Source organism: Pavona decussata, unplaced genomic scaffold (genome assembly GCF_977016875.1).
Source record: "Pavona decussata unplaced genomic scaffold, jaPavDecu1.1 SCAFFOLD_366, whole genome shotgun sequence".
Classification (NCBI taxonomy): domain Eukaryota; kingdom Metazoa; phylum Cnidaria; class Anthozoa; order Scleractinia; family Agariciidae; genus Pavona; species Pavona decussata.
This window is the reverse complement of record NW_028145742.1, coordinates 1,792,321-1,807,832: the sequence shown is the minus strand read 5'-3', so window position 1 is coordinate 1,807,832 and position 15,512 is coordinate 1,792,321. Positions and strand designations below refer to the sequence as shown.

The 15,512-nt window shown below is 37.0% G+C and overlaps 2 protein-coding genes across 3 annotated transcripts; one reads left to right on the top strand and one right to left on the bottom strand.

The window, feature by feature from the left end:
- Positions 1–3,187: 3,187 nt before the first annotated feature.
- On the bottom strand, positions 3,188–6,153 carry LOC146452695 (elongin-B-like). Its single transcript, XM_085097340.1, has 3 exons — positions 6,042–6,153; positions 5,659–5,902; positions 3,188–4,005 (listed from the first exon to the last, which is right to left on the bottom strand). The coding sequence occupies exons 1-3, from the start codon at positions 6,042–6,044 to the stop codon at positions 3,902–3,904; spliced, it is 351 nt and encodes a 116-aa protein (XP_084953466.1). The 5' UTR covers positions 6,045–6,153; the 3' UTR covers positions 3,188–3,901.
- LOC146452694 (E3 ubiquitin-protein ligase RNF185-like) lies at positions 6,141–13,047 on the top strand. Of its 2 annotated transcripts, XR_014859650.1 has the most exons (8): positions 6,141–6,335; positions 6,462–6,480; positions 7,617–7,729; positions 8,843–8,897; positions 9,371–9,454; positions 10,179–10,206; positions 10,686–12,202; positions 12,247–13,047. XR_014859650.1 is itself a non-coding variant. In XM_085097339.1 (7 exons), exons 1-7 carry the CDS (start codon positions 6,175–6,177, stop codon positions 10,781–10,783), a joined length of 558 nt encoding a protein of 185 aa, XP_084953465.1. In that variant the 5' UTR covers positions 6,141–6,174; the 3' UTR covers positions 10,784–13,047. The 2 variants fall into 2 exon arrangements, 1 of the variants encoding a protein (XP_084953465.1); XM_085097339.1 differs by having other exon boundaries at positions 10,686–13,047.
- The last annotated feature ends 2,465 nt before the right edge of the window (positions 13,048–15,512 follow it).

The window sequence follows — 15,512 nt, the reverse complement described above, 5'->3', positions numbered from 1 at the left end:
CACTTCAGTTTTAAAAAGCCATTTCTTTTTCGTAAAAAGTGGCACTTACAAGCTTCAATTTAACTGATGCAATTTAGGTACCCTATCTAAGGACTAATCCAGGAACGCGTTGCTAAATGAGGAAAAAATGATTCCCTATTTAACGACTGAGAACCTCAAAAACCATACCTTATCTCGCAGCACGTACCTATACAGCCTGTATATGGGATTATTCCCCCCCCCCCCCCGGGTGGTGCCCTAACCACCCTACCTCCCTATTTTTGTTGCTTACTCCATCCAATCTTTATCCTTGCCCTCTTTAAGTGGTCAAAGAACAAACTTGACAATTTTTTCATAAAATTCCATTTGAAAAAAAAAATTTAGGGCAGCATCACTAGAATGTTTAACTTGTTAGTTTTCATCTGTATGGTTACATTTTGAGAGCTTTATCTGTTTAAAAACCTCACCAAGTTTTTCTTTGTTGGACTTGCTCATGTTGCATTTACTTGTTCTATGGCAAGTTTATATTATGTAGCACTCGCTAGTTTTTTACATTTTCCATAAAGGTCTGAGAATCGAAGCAGCAGACTTGTTAGCAATTTGATGAACAGTGTAACATTTTTTTAGTTTTAAAGACAAGTAATATTCAACTGAGGATGGCAGATGAAACTGCCAAAACATGCATGTCTTCAAAATTAAATAATGTTCTTTTCATCAAATTGACCGTAAAGTTTTACAGGTTTCAATCAAGTCAAGCCACTAAGTACAAGAGTAGACCATTAGAAAACACAGCAGGGTAAAAAGTTTTCAATGTGAATTTTTTCACCATGGTTTTTACTTGTCAGAACAACCAAGCTTGCTACTTTAAATGTAATCAATGAGCCACGGATAAATTATTTGCCTTGTTCTGCATAACCGACAAGTGGCAAGCAGGAGACCAATATATATGGCAGTTGTTACAAATTGCAGTGAGTTTTTTAGTGCATAGTATTGCTATAACAAGGTCTTTTACCATGCTGGCAAAGAGTGTCATTTTCATTTCCAAACTTGCAATCTCATTGGTAGATTTTAATGGTAATGTAATGTTGGCAAGGGAAAAGTGTTGCACCTGTATTTGTTCTAGAAAATTTCTGGTAGGTCTGCATGTGTCATTTGCATTTGAAAAAGTTGAACCAGAAATTTTGGCCTAATGGAAAGTGCACCTAGACTGAGTAACTAACTGATGGATAAAGGGTTAGTTTCTATGGAAACTATTGCCCGTTCCGGAGTTCAAAATTGATGGAGACTGGGGATACGTTTTAAACTTTCAGGCCCAGTTCAGACGCCGAACTTTTCATGAGCCGAACTTAATTATTAAGATCGGCCAAAATCACAAAAATCCCGCCTTTTGATTCAGACGCTGAACTTAATTTACTTAAAGCAAAACCAATCGAAATGTTAGCATTTTTTTTATTTGAAATACATTATAATAATCATTGTCTTGTACTTAGTTATGTAATGTTAAATTGACTCTGTAAAGCCCCGCGGGGACGAGCCAATAAAGTATATAGGTATGTATGTATTTATGCATTAGGTTTGGCTCATGAAAAGTTCAACGTCTGAATCAAAGCCGTTCCAAAGTCGAAATTCCCGACTGAGCCAGGCAGGAAGAACAGCTGAGCCATTCCAAATTGAAACAGCTGTTCTCAACTGATTCAGACCCAAATTTGTCAGGTACTTAATTCGGCGTATTAGGTTCGGCTGATGAAAAATTCGGCGACTGAACCGGGCCTCACTTAATCACAAACTTGAGTCCATCACAAGAAAGATTACATAAAAATTAGTCAGTTCACCAAGTTTGAGGTTCTGTCATTCAATAATTTGCAACCATGTAGAAGACTTTCAACAATCAGAAAATTTGGAGACTGTATTGATTTGGAGGATGCCATCTCAGGATTAGAGACATTTGTATGGAATTTGGACGAACTTTTACAGGTCTCAGCCTGGTTACTATAAAATGAAACAAGCAGACTTGATAAATTTGCTATATTTTATGTGAACTTTCTGGCAATGGGGTTCATTTCTTCATGATGCAATTTGAACAATTTGTGAACTAGGGCTCAGTCCCTTAATGAACTTGGGAACAGGCAATTGTGCTGCGTCAGTGGGGAGTTATATGAATGGTTTTATCAATAGTTGTTAAAGGTAATTTGGCCATTGTAAAGAGATTCAAGTACCAGGGTAATTTGGCCAAATTACCTCGTCAACTCTGTTTATAAAAGCAAACATGAGTAACTAACTTCTCATGTAGCAAATAATTAGGTGAAAGGTAAGGCACAGGTCACCCACAGAGCCACAGCCTAGCCAGTTTCTGTAGCATGAAGTAACTGGGAGGATTACTACTCCCCTTGACCCTGTTCAAAGAGGAGATAAGGGCCGAGTTGTTCAAAGCCCGATCAAGCTAATCCTGGCTTAACGTGAACTTTGATTTGAGTTTATTTACTAATCAATGAAGACTCTTCAAAAAGATTTCTGCTCCTCAGTTTTGACTTAGACTTTTCTTGTCCATTAACTTAATATAAACTTTTAAAAACATTTTCAATGAGTGAGATGAAAACCTTGGTTAATTCTTAATCGGGGATTAGAATTAATCGGCTTTCAAACACCGGCCCAAGATCTATATCCAGTGGATAAATCACAACTCAGCTGACAAAATGTACTACAACTAATAATTTTATTCATTGATAGTCACTTATTCACTGGATAAAGTTTTCCACTCATTGAAAATTTTGGGCCTGGATGACACGCTAGTCCATCACTGCGATTGCTAAAGCTGCACATCAGCTGGTATCAAGAAATATATTAATGTTTACCCCTGGATGAAAAACAACAACGTGAAGTAAAGTTTCTTGTGCAACATGACGGCAAAGGACAGGCCTGGAATCACAAATTAATGTTCAGATCTGACATCCATGGAGCTAACCACTATACCACCAAACCTCAACAAGAAAAACAACCTTAGGTAACTATAAAACCCTAGGAATATGCACTGTAAAATGCTTCCATCTCAACATATACCAGCAGCTGGCAATGATTTGCTACTTAGTTCACCCTCATTTTCCACAAGACCTCTTTAGCCTTAGCTCTTTTGGCCTTCTAATCCTGTTACGGTGCCTGGTGGTAGAAACCCTGATAAAGTAGACAATGAACCAATTATTCAAAACAGGACTGCATCAAAAGAAATTTGTTTATTTACAACAAAAACAGATTTGTTTTAGCAATACAAAAAATCCTGAAAATGAACCAATGACTTCTCTATGACTTGGAAAATAATGCAAAATAATCCAAACGCAGATAGAATATTGCACACAATACACAGAGGTGAACATGTCTTTTTGAAGTTCTCCAGTAACAAAAAGAAAACCCTCTAACATTCTACACATCTCAACTCTCTAACATTACAACTGACTACTTGCAGGTTACACGAAAAGTATAAACGGTCTTAGGGAAAAGACTTTTGATTTACTGAACAAGCACCTAGTTAGTTTCACAGTATTTTCTTTAAAGGATCATCACTATCAAGTTTACTCCAAACCAACTTTTAAGCTTTTTGTTTTTAACTTAAATTTAGATTTCAGTACTTTTCAGAGTAAAATGGTACATACGTCAGTTATGTGTTTTCTCTGGCACAGCCAGCAATGCAGCAAGCAAAATTATTCGTAAGTTTTGACCTTGGAATTGCTTAGGGTGCCAATAAACATTTTTCCAGACACTTAATCAATGTTACTATAAATTTTACTACAAAGATATTGATAAATAAGCGAGTAATTATTTGTTTAGTCACAAAAGTTGGTTCTGTTTTGTTCTTATCCTAGTTACATGTGGCGTCTCTATTAAGATACTCATTTGCTACAAAAAGGACACATCACAAGTATATTGAATTTTACGATCCATCGCTGTTGGAAACACTTTCCTGTGGCTTCATGACATCTGGCAGCTCTGGAGGGGTCGATAAGGGTGCAATAGACACAGGCTCAAACTCTCCATCTAAAATAAACATAGAAAACTATTTTAAAACTTCTAGCTTCTAAATACTGAATGTCTTCAACTGGCCGCTTGCTTAATGGAGTCATTAAACTGCAACTACTGCAATAGGCCTTATCACGGTTTTCGACGCCATTTTGACGGGTAGGCAAACAGGCTTGAAATAACAGTGTTTGTATGGAAATCCGTTGTCAAATAATTTTCATAAAACATCGCTTCTGAAAAATTCATGAATTGGAAACTTTCGGCACTAGGAAAAAGATTTTAAGGAAAAAATTGGAGGGATGTAGCTGTGACAGAAAGCATCCAGTCGTGTTTTGAACTTTCCATACATTTCCCTGTATTTTTTCCCGCGAACTACTTTTAGTAGCAGTTCTCGGCTGGTTCACTATACAGATAAATGTATGGAAAGTTCAAAACACGACTGGACGCTTTCTGTTACAGGTACATCCCTCCAATTTTGTTCTTAAAATCGTTTTCCTATTGCCAGAAGTTTCTTATTCATGAATTTCTCAGAAGCGATGTTTTATAAAAATTATTTGACATTGGATTTCCATACAAACACTGTTATTTCAAGCCTGTTTGCCTACCCGTCAAAATGACGTCGAAAACCGTGATAAGGCCTATTCCTTTTTTTTTCTTTATGAAATTTTGTAATACCAAACAGGGATAAAATAGCAATAGCTCTAATTTGGGTGAGAAAACAAAAACCCTTGGAAGGGAATCTGGTGGTTGTAGTGAATGATTCCATCATGAAAATGGACTAATGTGGTCTACAACATCCAAAATGATTGTGTAGTTCCAGAAAATACCCATCTCCCTCCCACAGAAGGGACTGGAAATTCCAGGGGGGGAGGGATGTTCAAAGGTCTCCAAGGATGAAGCTAAATTGGAATTTTCAGAGGGGTGGGGAGGGAAGGTATAGACATTTTCTGCAACAACATTAAATGGCCATGCTTTTTACAAGAAATCAGAGATGTAAAAACTGATATGATATCCTGTAGCATGTCTTTCTTAAGAAATTTAAAAAAATGTTTTGTAATCAATTCGGTTGTACCTGTGTAAGTAAGATGGCTAAAGAATGCAAAACTGTCAAAGCTTTTGAACTGCTTGAAGGTAAATAATTACATGAAAAGCTTTCCACTTGTTTCTTTGGTGAAAAAATACTAAGACATGATAAATGTTATTACATTTTAAGTTGAGAAGACAGGAACACCTTGAATTTTTTACTCAAAAATAGCAAACCCGATATGTAACGTGAGTGTTACTTTCATTATTTGAACACTTCCTTTTAAAGCACATGGCATCTTAGCTCATGTCTGTTCAACTACAAAAATCACGGAAATTATTTTTTAAAAAAATCAGAAGAATAACTTGTTTGTATGCTTTAGAAGTTCAACGGCAGGCATGATGCAATTCAGGAGAATACCGGCAAATGCACGGCTTATACGTAATTAAATCGATCGGTCGACATTTGATCATTTCTTTAAACAAAGACGAGAGCTTGTTTGCTACAGTCAAGAACTTCCGAATCGATCCATTAAGCAAAATACAGGGAAAATAAAACTACCGATACAGTACGCACTCATAAATCATTCAAATCGTCAATGAGTATTGGAGTAATTAAGCTTTGTATATAATCAACTGTAAACGCACCTTCTCCTCTGAACGACAAGCTAATCAAAGCCGGAGATTGGGCCTTGGCAGTCTGGGTTGTAAAGCCGCAATCTTCCAAGGTTTTTGCATCATCGAGTATTTGATCATCCTTGTACAATCTCTGATCATCAGGGGCCTTCTTTGTAATCCCTTCCACCATTTTCTTTAGTTCGTAGACAGTGGTGGCCTCCTTACAATCAAGGAAAATGGTTGTTTTTTCACGACGCACCATCACAAAAATCTCCTGCAATTCAAAGCGATTTACAAATCTGATTAGCAGTAGCAATTATCACATTCATTAGTTCGTCCCACAACGACCCCTTAATGATAAAATAGACTTCCAGAAACAAAAAATTCAAGCAAAACTATTTCCTTTTACTCACCATGATGGCGGTCGACTGAATGTCTAGCCCAGTTCTCTCTCAGCGCACTGTCGTAAGGCCGCCGCGCTAGTTTCCAGTTCTTCGTGACGTTTCGCTGAGAGCAACATGAATCAACATTGCAGCAGAACCAATCATGGCGACTTCGGGAGGCGATATTCCTTCAACAAACGATCCGTCGTCGGCCTCTGGAGCGTCAAATAGTGAACAACCAAACGCAAACGCTAATTTTGAATGTAATATCTGCCTTGATACAGCCAAAGATGCGGTTATCAGTTTCTGTGGCCACTTGTTTTGGTGAGAATTTTTGTGTCCTGTGTCAGCTTGATAAGACACGTATTCACAGCTGTTTCACTTGTGATGATGCGTTCGTTATACCTATGCATATGTAGATCCTAACTTATTTTTCTATCTCCTTTTTAGCTGGCCATGTCTTCACAAGGTTTGTCTGCTATTTTATAACTTTGTCTTGTTGTAATACCAAAAAGAGGGTGTTTTAAAAATATAACTAGCTTAATATACGGCGTTAAAAATGGAAGAAAGGTCTTTCCTTGTTAGAGGCAAACATTTCCTGTACAGGAAATCGTACTTTACAAACCTCTCATGACTACGAATGACTTATTAAGTGTCCATCCATTGCTGTGTACATAAAAGAAAAAACTGTGTTCAATTCCCTTGAGGATCTAGCAGTTTATTATCGTGAATCATATGGGCCCGGTAATTCGAAAGCCGATTAACGCTAATCCACGATTAAAGTTTAACCGAGGTTTTCATCTTGCTGGTTTAGACTGTTTTTAAAGTCTAATTTTAAGCTAATGGTAAAGAAAAGTTTAAAGCAAAAATGAGGGACGAAAATCTTTTGGAAGAATTCGCATGGGTTAGTAAATAAACTCGAATCAAAGTTCACGTTAACCCAGGATTAGCTTTATTGGGCTTTGAACAACTGGGCAGAGGACTCAATATCAAATTTGTCAGATCAGTAACCTTGCTTTGCCAGGCAGACTGGATATTCCTTACGCAGGGGGTGGGTTACTGTCTGGAATTTTTGTTGGAGGTGTACATACCCTATTTCAGACAAAAACACATAAATAGTCATACCCTTTGGCTCCGCACATACCTATATAGCTCATACAGGGAGTACCCTCCCCCCCCAGGATTCCTTATTATGTTCAGGTGGGTACAAAACTTGGACAGGATTGATTTGAATCACTGGTCTGGGTTGGATCAACTCAAATCAACTTGGTTCAACTCAGATGAACTGAAATGTCACTAAGGTAAAGAAAAAAGAGACCTTTACCCATTTACCGGTACAGTTTCAAGTTTTATTAACCTTGCTCTGCTTTACTATTTTATCAAGCCACCATTTGTCTTATTTAAGTTACACTCCATCCACAGGTCCCCCCCCCCCCCCCCCCATACCATTTTGTCAGCCTTTCATAATAGTCTCCTGGTGTTCATTCATACATCAGGCTAAATGGGGAGACTGTGTGGTGAAGAATTTCTTGTCTAGGGAAACTCTGCATATCTCACTGAGTTATGTTATTTTTCTCATCAATGCCGTTTTCTTTTACCGTTTAGTGGTTAGAGACTCGGCCCAACAAATCAGTGTGTCCAGTATGTAAAGCTGGTATTAGCAAAGATAAAGTAATCCCATTATATGGAAGAGGAAGCACCAATCAGGAGGATCCCAGGTAATATCCATGTTTTATAGCTGTTAACGCTGTACCCCACTCCCAAGAAGAATGGTGACTTCTAGTCTGGCAACCTTTTTATGGTTGCTTCTCTCTAGCTAGATAGCTACAATTGTGAACAAAACGTGTTAAGAAAACTGTGAGTTTTGCACATATATTTGACTCTACCTTTAGGAAAACACCACCTGGAGAGTGGCAAACCTTCACTTCACCCTTCCCCTCACTCAAGATTGCTTCGGAAGCCGGACGATGCCCCAGCCTTTTTTCAACAGGAGAGCAACATTGATGAGGGGGAGGGGGGCTCTGTTGTCGATGTATCATTGTAGTGTGTGAATTTTGAGATTGACTAAAAATTTCTGAACAGTTTTGTTAACAATAATATTTTTTATTGTAGACCTGGAATTCCATACCTTACGACCTTATCAGTTCGCCTAATGTTGTCACTTTCAAGCAATATCTCAAACAATATATCATTGTTCAACGAGTTGAATATTAAACTCACCCACTAAATTCATGTGCTTCTGTAGTTTCTTTAGGCTTCCTTGCCAATTTAACTGTAAGATCTATGTAGTTCTTATGTATTATTCTTCACTTTAACTTGTCCTTGGCATTAAAAAAAATGGAAAAATAACAATAAATGAATAATTTTATATCTGGTGACAATAGCTTGGGATTCGGACAGCACAACCCAGCCATTACAAAAATATACTTAAGACTTATTTCTTCATTCAACCTTGCCAGTTATTTGTTGTTAATCTGTTAGTGGACTGACAGTCAGTAATCAGTCGGCAAACAGTAGGCTGACAGTTCACCAACAGTCATGTGGCAGGTTTTTTAGCTGTTCTTTAATTTTACCTCTTAATCAGCATTTTTATACTTAGAGCTAATCTATGCTAAATGTAAACTGTTCTGCAAAACTTGGGCCTAAAATGTTTGAGCTTTTTGGACAAAAAGAAAAACAAAATACTGGTCAATGTGTTTCAAATCTCCAATCCCATATATTGTGGGTTCAATGTGAAAATTTGTAAACACTTGTTTGTATACCTAACAACTTAATTTGTTGTGATCTGAAACGAGAAATAATTTGTATTCATATTTATCTCCTTGTTTTAGAGAAAAAATGCCACCAAGACCTCAAGGAAGACGACCTGAACCTGAGAATAATGGAGTAAGGAGTTTAGCGATGTGTAACAGATAATAAAATTATTTTGTGGCCGTACGTCTCACTTGGGGCACTGAGGATGAGAGTTCAGCTGTAATATGAAGTAACGCAAACATAAACAGGAAATTCTGGTATAAAAGGGGTTTGACCTGGCCACTCTCACCTTCAGTTTCCAATCAACCATTAGAGCTTAGTAAACAACTGACAAGCAACATGCATCTTTTTCCACAGCCCTTACTGATAAAATCAGGTTTGTTTTCAGAATAAATCCTGAATTAGAAACTTATGCCTTGTACTGTTATGATGATATTATGAAATTTTGAGGCATCAACAACTTACCACCACTACCTGGCATCTACATTTGCATTTCATCCCCACAAAGGGGTGAATGGAAAGAGGGAGTTTCTCTTTTATAGCGGAACATCTTCTTTTAAACATACCATAAGCCATGTTTAGATGTATTGTTCTGTTATTTTTAGGCATTTCCTGGTTTTGGTGGATTTGGTGATGGATTTCAACTTTCTTTTGGCATTGGTGCCTTCCCATTTGCTTTCTTTTCTACGGTAAGTCATCAGTTCCTCTGACAAATTATAGTTTGCATGCAGGTTTTATGCATTACTCTTTGACTGTTTTCAAGGTCTTAACAACCCTTTTGTGAAAAGCAAAAATTTAAGAATTGGTTCATGCTTAGCATGCATATATCAAGTTATGGATTTACATGGGAAGTTTGGAGAGCATGAGAGAAGTATAAGAGTTGCTTGAGGCATAGCAGAGAGCAACTCTAGGTTCTTGAGTGCTCTCCAAACTTCCAAAGTGCATCCATAACTCGATATACGCACAGCTAAAATCATGAACCAATTCTTTTATAACTTAGTGACAACAAAGTATCAAAAAGTAGTACGCGGAAAACGGGTTTTAATTGTAGTTGATTACAAAATTCTCTTTAATGCGCTGTACCAAAAAGCAAAGGTTCTTATCAGCTGTTTACAAACATGCCACAATCGTATGGTCTGAACGAGAAAGTTTCATCTGAAATTCTCAATAAAAATTTGCTTCTTTGAATTAGTTTGTACAAACTAAAACTAAGCTACAGAGACCAGAGTCTGTCTCCAAGTTGCAAAGGTCATTTTATGGTCGCACGGCCGTGCGTGTGTTGAGAAATATACCATGATGATGCCAATAGGAATTAGATAGGGAAGCATGCGCACTATGTTATAAATGTGAATGTCCTTCTCCCTAGCTTAATGCCTAGCTGACAACTAATGAAAACGTCACTTTACATTGCAGACATTTGGAGGACAAGGACAAACAGCCGGTGAGTTTTTTCATTTCAAACATGCTGCCATTGTTACTTGTACTTTGACTCTGCTAATTGAAGGGATTAATATACAGGAGAGGCATGGCAAACAACTGATGATTCTGGTCCCTGTATAAAGAGAATCTCTTTGTGATGGCCAAATTACCTTACAACTCATGATAAACCAAACATAGGGAACAAAGAGCGTGCATGTGAAAATTGAGCAACAGTTTAAGCATTTTGTTGTATTTTTTTCCAAACTTAATTGACACATATGAAGGGGTGCCTGGAAAAAAACCCTAAGTGACTCATGATAAGCTGCTAGAATCTCCTTCCAAATTTTCTTGTTTTCGCTTGTGAAATAAAAGGAGAAATTATTTGACCTTACATCAAAAGTCACTTAGGGCATTATTCCACGCACCCCTTCATATACTTTTCTTGCACCCGTTCATGCTTTGTTTGTACCAGGAGTCTTGACATCCTCTCATCTCTTGCAGCACCTGCAGGCTCACCGCAAGCTGAAGACGAACAGTTTCTCTCCAAGCTCTTTCTTTGGGTTGCATTCCTATTTATGTTTTGGCTCCTGATTGCATAATATTTGGAAATGAATAATTCAAAACCTTAGCGCTTACAGTATGCCATAGATATAAACCATTGTGTTAGTCAATGCAGCATGCTTTTGCCAAATCTCACCTATGGTTTTCCAAATTTCTCAGCCAATGAAAGAGAAAATGATTGCATGAGAAGTTTACCAGCTTAGAAGCAGACTAGTACCCCCTCCCCTCCCCTCCCCTCCCCCCCTCCCTCAAAAAATGCTCTCATGGTTTTCAGTTGACTGGAAATGAGAAATACCATGATCAAAGCTTGACAAGTGAAACAGTTGCATGTAACACACTGCATCAACCAATGTTACTCTTTCGTGTAAAAGAGTTGCTTAGGATGCATCTATACTAAATCAAGTCATATTCCAAACACGAGATGCAATTGACTGTGAACAGTCTTGGTTTCCTTTAGCAGAAGTAAAACAGGACTGCACTCTTGTATCTCTATTCTTATTTACTTATTTACTCAACATTTACTCCACATGATCTTATTAGCATATCAGATTACAGTACAAAAGAAGTGGAGAAGGGCATAATATAGTTAGCTAATTGTGTGCCCTTTAAAATTACATCACAATATTTGGTAAGATAAAAAAAAAAGACGAAGAAGAAGAAGGAGAACTAAATAGAGGAGAAGAAAGACAGAAAACGTTTTACAAGGTCGTGTGACAGTGATTAATACTGAGCAAAATAATACTGGAAGAGAGCTCGTTTAAATAGTTGTTTTGTATGTTTTTGACGAATAGATATAGGAATATCATTCCAGTAATAGCATCCATTAATTGTTGGCCAAACTTTTCTAATATTTATTCTGAAAGGACCAGGATTCAGATGTTGTAGGGAAGCAATTCGAGTGGCGTAATTATGTTGCTCAGGTACTAGGGTAAGGGTGAAATTTGGAGGCTTTCCATCTACAATATAGTCATAAAAAAGTTGGCAGGTATAAAATTTAATGATGTCAGGAAGCTTGATAAGACCAAGATTTACATATTGAGGGGTGATGTGTCTCTATTGATCTGGTTGAGGCACAAAAAACATGGCATCTATCCTTGTTTTTCCTGATGATTTCCAATATTTAAAGGCACACTGTCACGACGATTTTGCTGTGTTTTGGTCAAAACCACTCAATTATTTTACAAAGAACCTGTTTTATAACATAAAATTGCTCTTACAACACCAGGAAGAAAATACTAAGGTTTTTCTCCTAGCGACTTCTCTAAAATACACTGGAAGAACTTGAAAAAGTTGGCCAATTTTTTCAAGTTGCAATCCACTTCCATCCTAGCCATCCACAGCCAAACATAATTAATAGTAGTTTCTGTGCACTATTAAGGTTATTGTTAGCAAAATCCAATCGAACTCAACCATTATTTTAAGGATTCCATTGAAGCAACGTTTTTTGGCTATTCATAGTGACACTAAAAATAGGTGACACTGGCCCTTTTAGCATTTGCAGTCATTCATAAGGTCTGAGGAGAAAGGATAACTGTTTGCAGTTTAGAGACAGGATAGTATGCTTCATTTGATACCTAGATGAGGTTGAGGTTCTTAGCAGAGCTTTTCCTTTGAGTGAGCTGTTTGATGTCTTGAAGAAACAGCTACTGACTCTCTCTCAAAAGTACTGACAAATTATATTAAAAAAAAAAAAGAAATAAAATCGCCGAAATTTGTTGAAATCAATACCACATAAACAACCTTGGTGATGCTCATAGTTTGACCTAGTTTCGATCTGACAAGTTCGTGAATTTGAGAAGAATATTCCAAGCGTGCACCGGTGGGTAGCTATTGAGTGGAATGAGAGGTTTTACCTCAATGTAAGAACCTATAAAACTTACAGTTGACGTAAAACAAAGGAGACAAAAAGTCAAAACAATACAAGGGAACAAAAATACAAAGAAAAACCTGTCAGATTCTAACACTGAGGTAAACCCAAATGAGGTGAATGCAGTTTTGAAGTAGGTTGATACAAGCTAGCCTATAACAACATTTTGAAGTTGTTATTTGTTTTCAGAGCTCATAATCTTGAGGAGACAATCTACTCCACCCTTCTTGAGTACATTTCTCCATGTCATTTCTTATGCATAACTCTAACCTCCACACAATCTGTTGTTATTAATTACGTTATGAGGGGAAAGGGAGTTTATTAATCTTTTCTCTTTTCATATAATTTGTATCGAAAAACATATAATGTAATAAGATACTTTAGGCAGACAAGAAGTTCTTTAGTTCCACTAAGAAATTAAACTTGGTTTTATGATCCTTGGATGTTTTGACTTGACTAGACTAATACCAACGGCGCCATAACTCCAAAAAAGCGACAAAAAGCCGAAAATTAAAGTGTATGTTGGTAGGATGAAAATTTGGCTAAATTAATGAACACCAACGCTCCTAAAAAGCGTCAAAAGGCCCAAAATTAAAGTGTATGGTGGTAGGATGAAAATTTGGCTAAATTAATGAACACCAACGCTCCTAAAAAGGGACAAAAAGCCCAAAATAAAAGTGTATACTATTAGGATGAAAATTTGGGTAAACTAATACCAACACCACCAACACTCCAAAAAAGTGACAAAAAGCCCAAAATTAAAGTGAATAGTATTAGTTTGCAAATTTGACTAAATTATTGGCAAAAACACCATCACTAAAAAAAAAAACAACAACAGCAAAAGCCGGAAAATTGAGTGTATAGTGTTTGGATGGAAATTATGCTGAATTGATGACAGCACAATTACTCCAAAAAAGCGACAAAAAGCTGGGAATTAGAGTGTATAGTATACGGAGAGAAATTTGTCTAAACTAATAGCAACACCACCAACATTAAAAAAAAGTCAAAAAAAGCCCAAAATAAGAGTGTACAGTATTTCGGTGAAAATTTTACTAAATTATTAGAAAAAACACCATCACTTACCAAAAAAAAAAAAGCCGAAAATTAGAGTATAATATTTGGATGAAAATTAGGCTAAATTGCAGGCAGCAATACCATCACTCTAAAAAGGCATCAAAAAGCCGAAAAAAAAATGTATAGTATTGGGATTACAGTTATGTTAAAATGATACCAACAGCACTATCCCTCCACAAAAGCGAGAAAACCCGAAAATTAAAGTATATAGTTTTAGGATGAAAATTAGGCTACAGCACCATTACTCCTGAAACTTAAAAGCCGAAAGTTATGTATAGTATAAAGATGAAAATTAGGCTACATTTACACTAAGAGAACCACGCTCTCAAACAGGGACAAAAGGCCGAAAAAAACGAGTGTATAGTATTAGCATCAAAATTACCTCAACACTAATCCCAACACAACCATCACTCCAAAAGAGCAGCAAAAAGCTGAGAATAAGAGTAAAGTGTTGGATAAAAATTTGCCCAAACTAATACTAATACGAACAACACTCCAAAAAAGTGCCAAATGCCCCAAAATTAAAGTCTAAGGTATTAGGATGAAAATTAGGCTAAATTAATAACAACAACACCATTACTCAAAAACCCAACAAAAAAGAATATTTGTATTTCCTCCAAAAATCGACTTTTTTTCCAAGCGTAAGTCCATGGTTTTTGAGCAAAAATGACCAAATTTTCAAGTCGGCATTTTCCGCTTGTTTATGTCCCTAGGGATCTCGGCGTGTCGTAAAACTCCCTTAGGAATCATTTTTAAGTGAAATTAACGCCCTAAAAAAGAAATTTCTGTTAAACTCTCACCCTTTACTTCATCTTTTGTGGGCTATTTCTTTGTCCCTGGTCCCTTGGGAGGCCTAAAAAGTTTCTCAGGAGACGTTTTCGGACACACTGATTCGATTGGAAGCGTTTAAGAGAATATTTGTATTTTGTCCAAAAATCAACTTATTTCTAAGGCGTTAGTCCAGGGGTTTGAGAATCATTATTAAGTGAAAATAACGCCCTGACAAAGAATTTTCTGTTTATCTCTCACCCTGACTTCATCTTTTGTGGGCTATTTCTTTCTCCCTGGTCCGTTGGGAGGCATAAAAAGTGTCTTAGGGGACGATTTCGGACAAACTGATTCGATTAGAATATTTGTATTTTGTCCAAGATCGACTTTTTTCTAAGGCGTTAGTCGAGGGGTTTTGCTCAAAAATGACCAAATTTTGAAGTCGACATTTTTCACTTGTTTATGTCCCTAGGGATCTAAGCGTATAGCAAAACGCTCTTGGGGATCATTTCTAAGTGGAAAAAAAATCCCAACAAAAAATTTTCTATTTATCTCTAACCCTTACTTCATCTTTTGGAGGCTATTTCTTTGTCCCTGGTCCCTTAGGAGGCCTAAAAAGTGTATCAGGGGATGATTTCGGACGCACTAATTCGATTGGAAGCTTTTAAAAGAATATTTGTATTTTGTCCAAAAATCGACTGTTTTTTAACTGGTTAGTCCAGGGTTTTTGGTCCAAAATGACCAAATTTTGAAGTCGACATTTTTCACTTGTTTATGTCCTTAGGAATCTCACCGTGTCACAAAACGCTCTTGGGAATAATTTTCAAGTGCAAATAACGCCCTGACAAAGAATTTTCTGTTTATCTCTCACCCTGACTTCATCTTTCGTAGGCTATTTCTTTGTCCCTGGTCCCTTGGGAGGCCTAAAATGTGTCTCAGGGGACCTTTTCCGACACACTGATTCGATTGGAAGCTTTTAAAAGAATATCTGTATTTTGTCCAATAATCGACTTTTTTCTAAAGGGTTAGTCCAGGGGTTTTGGTCCAAAATGACCAAA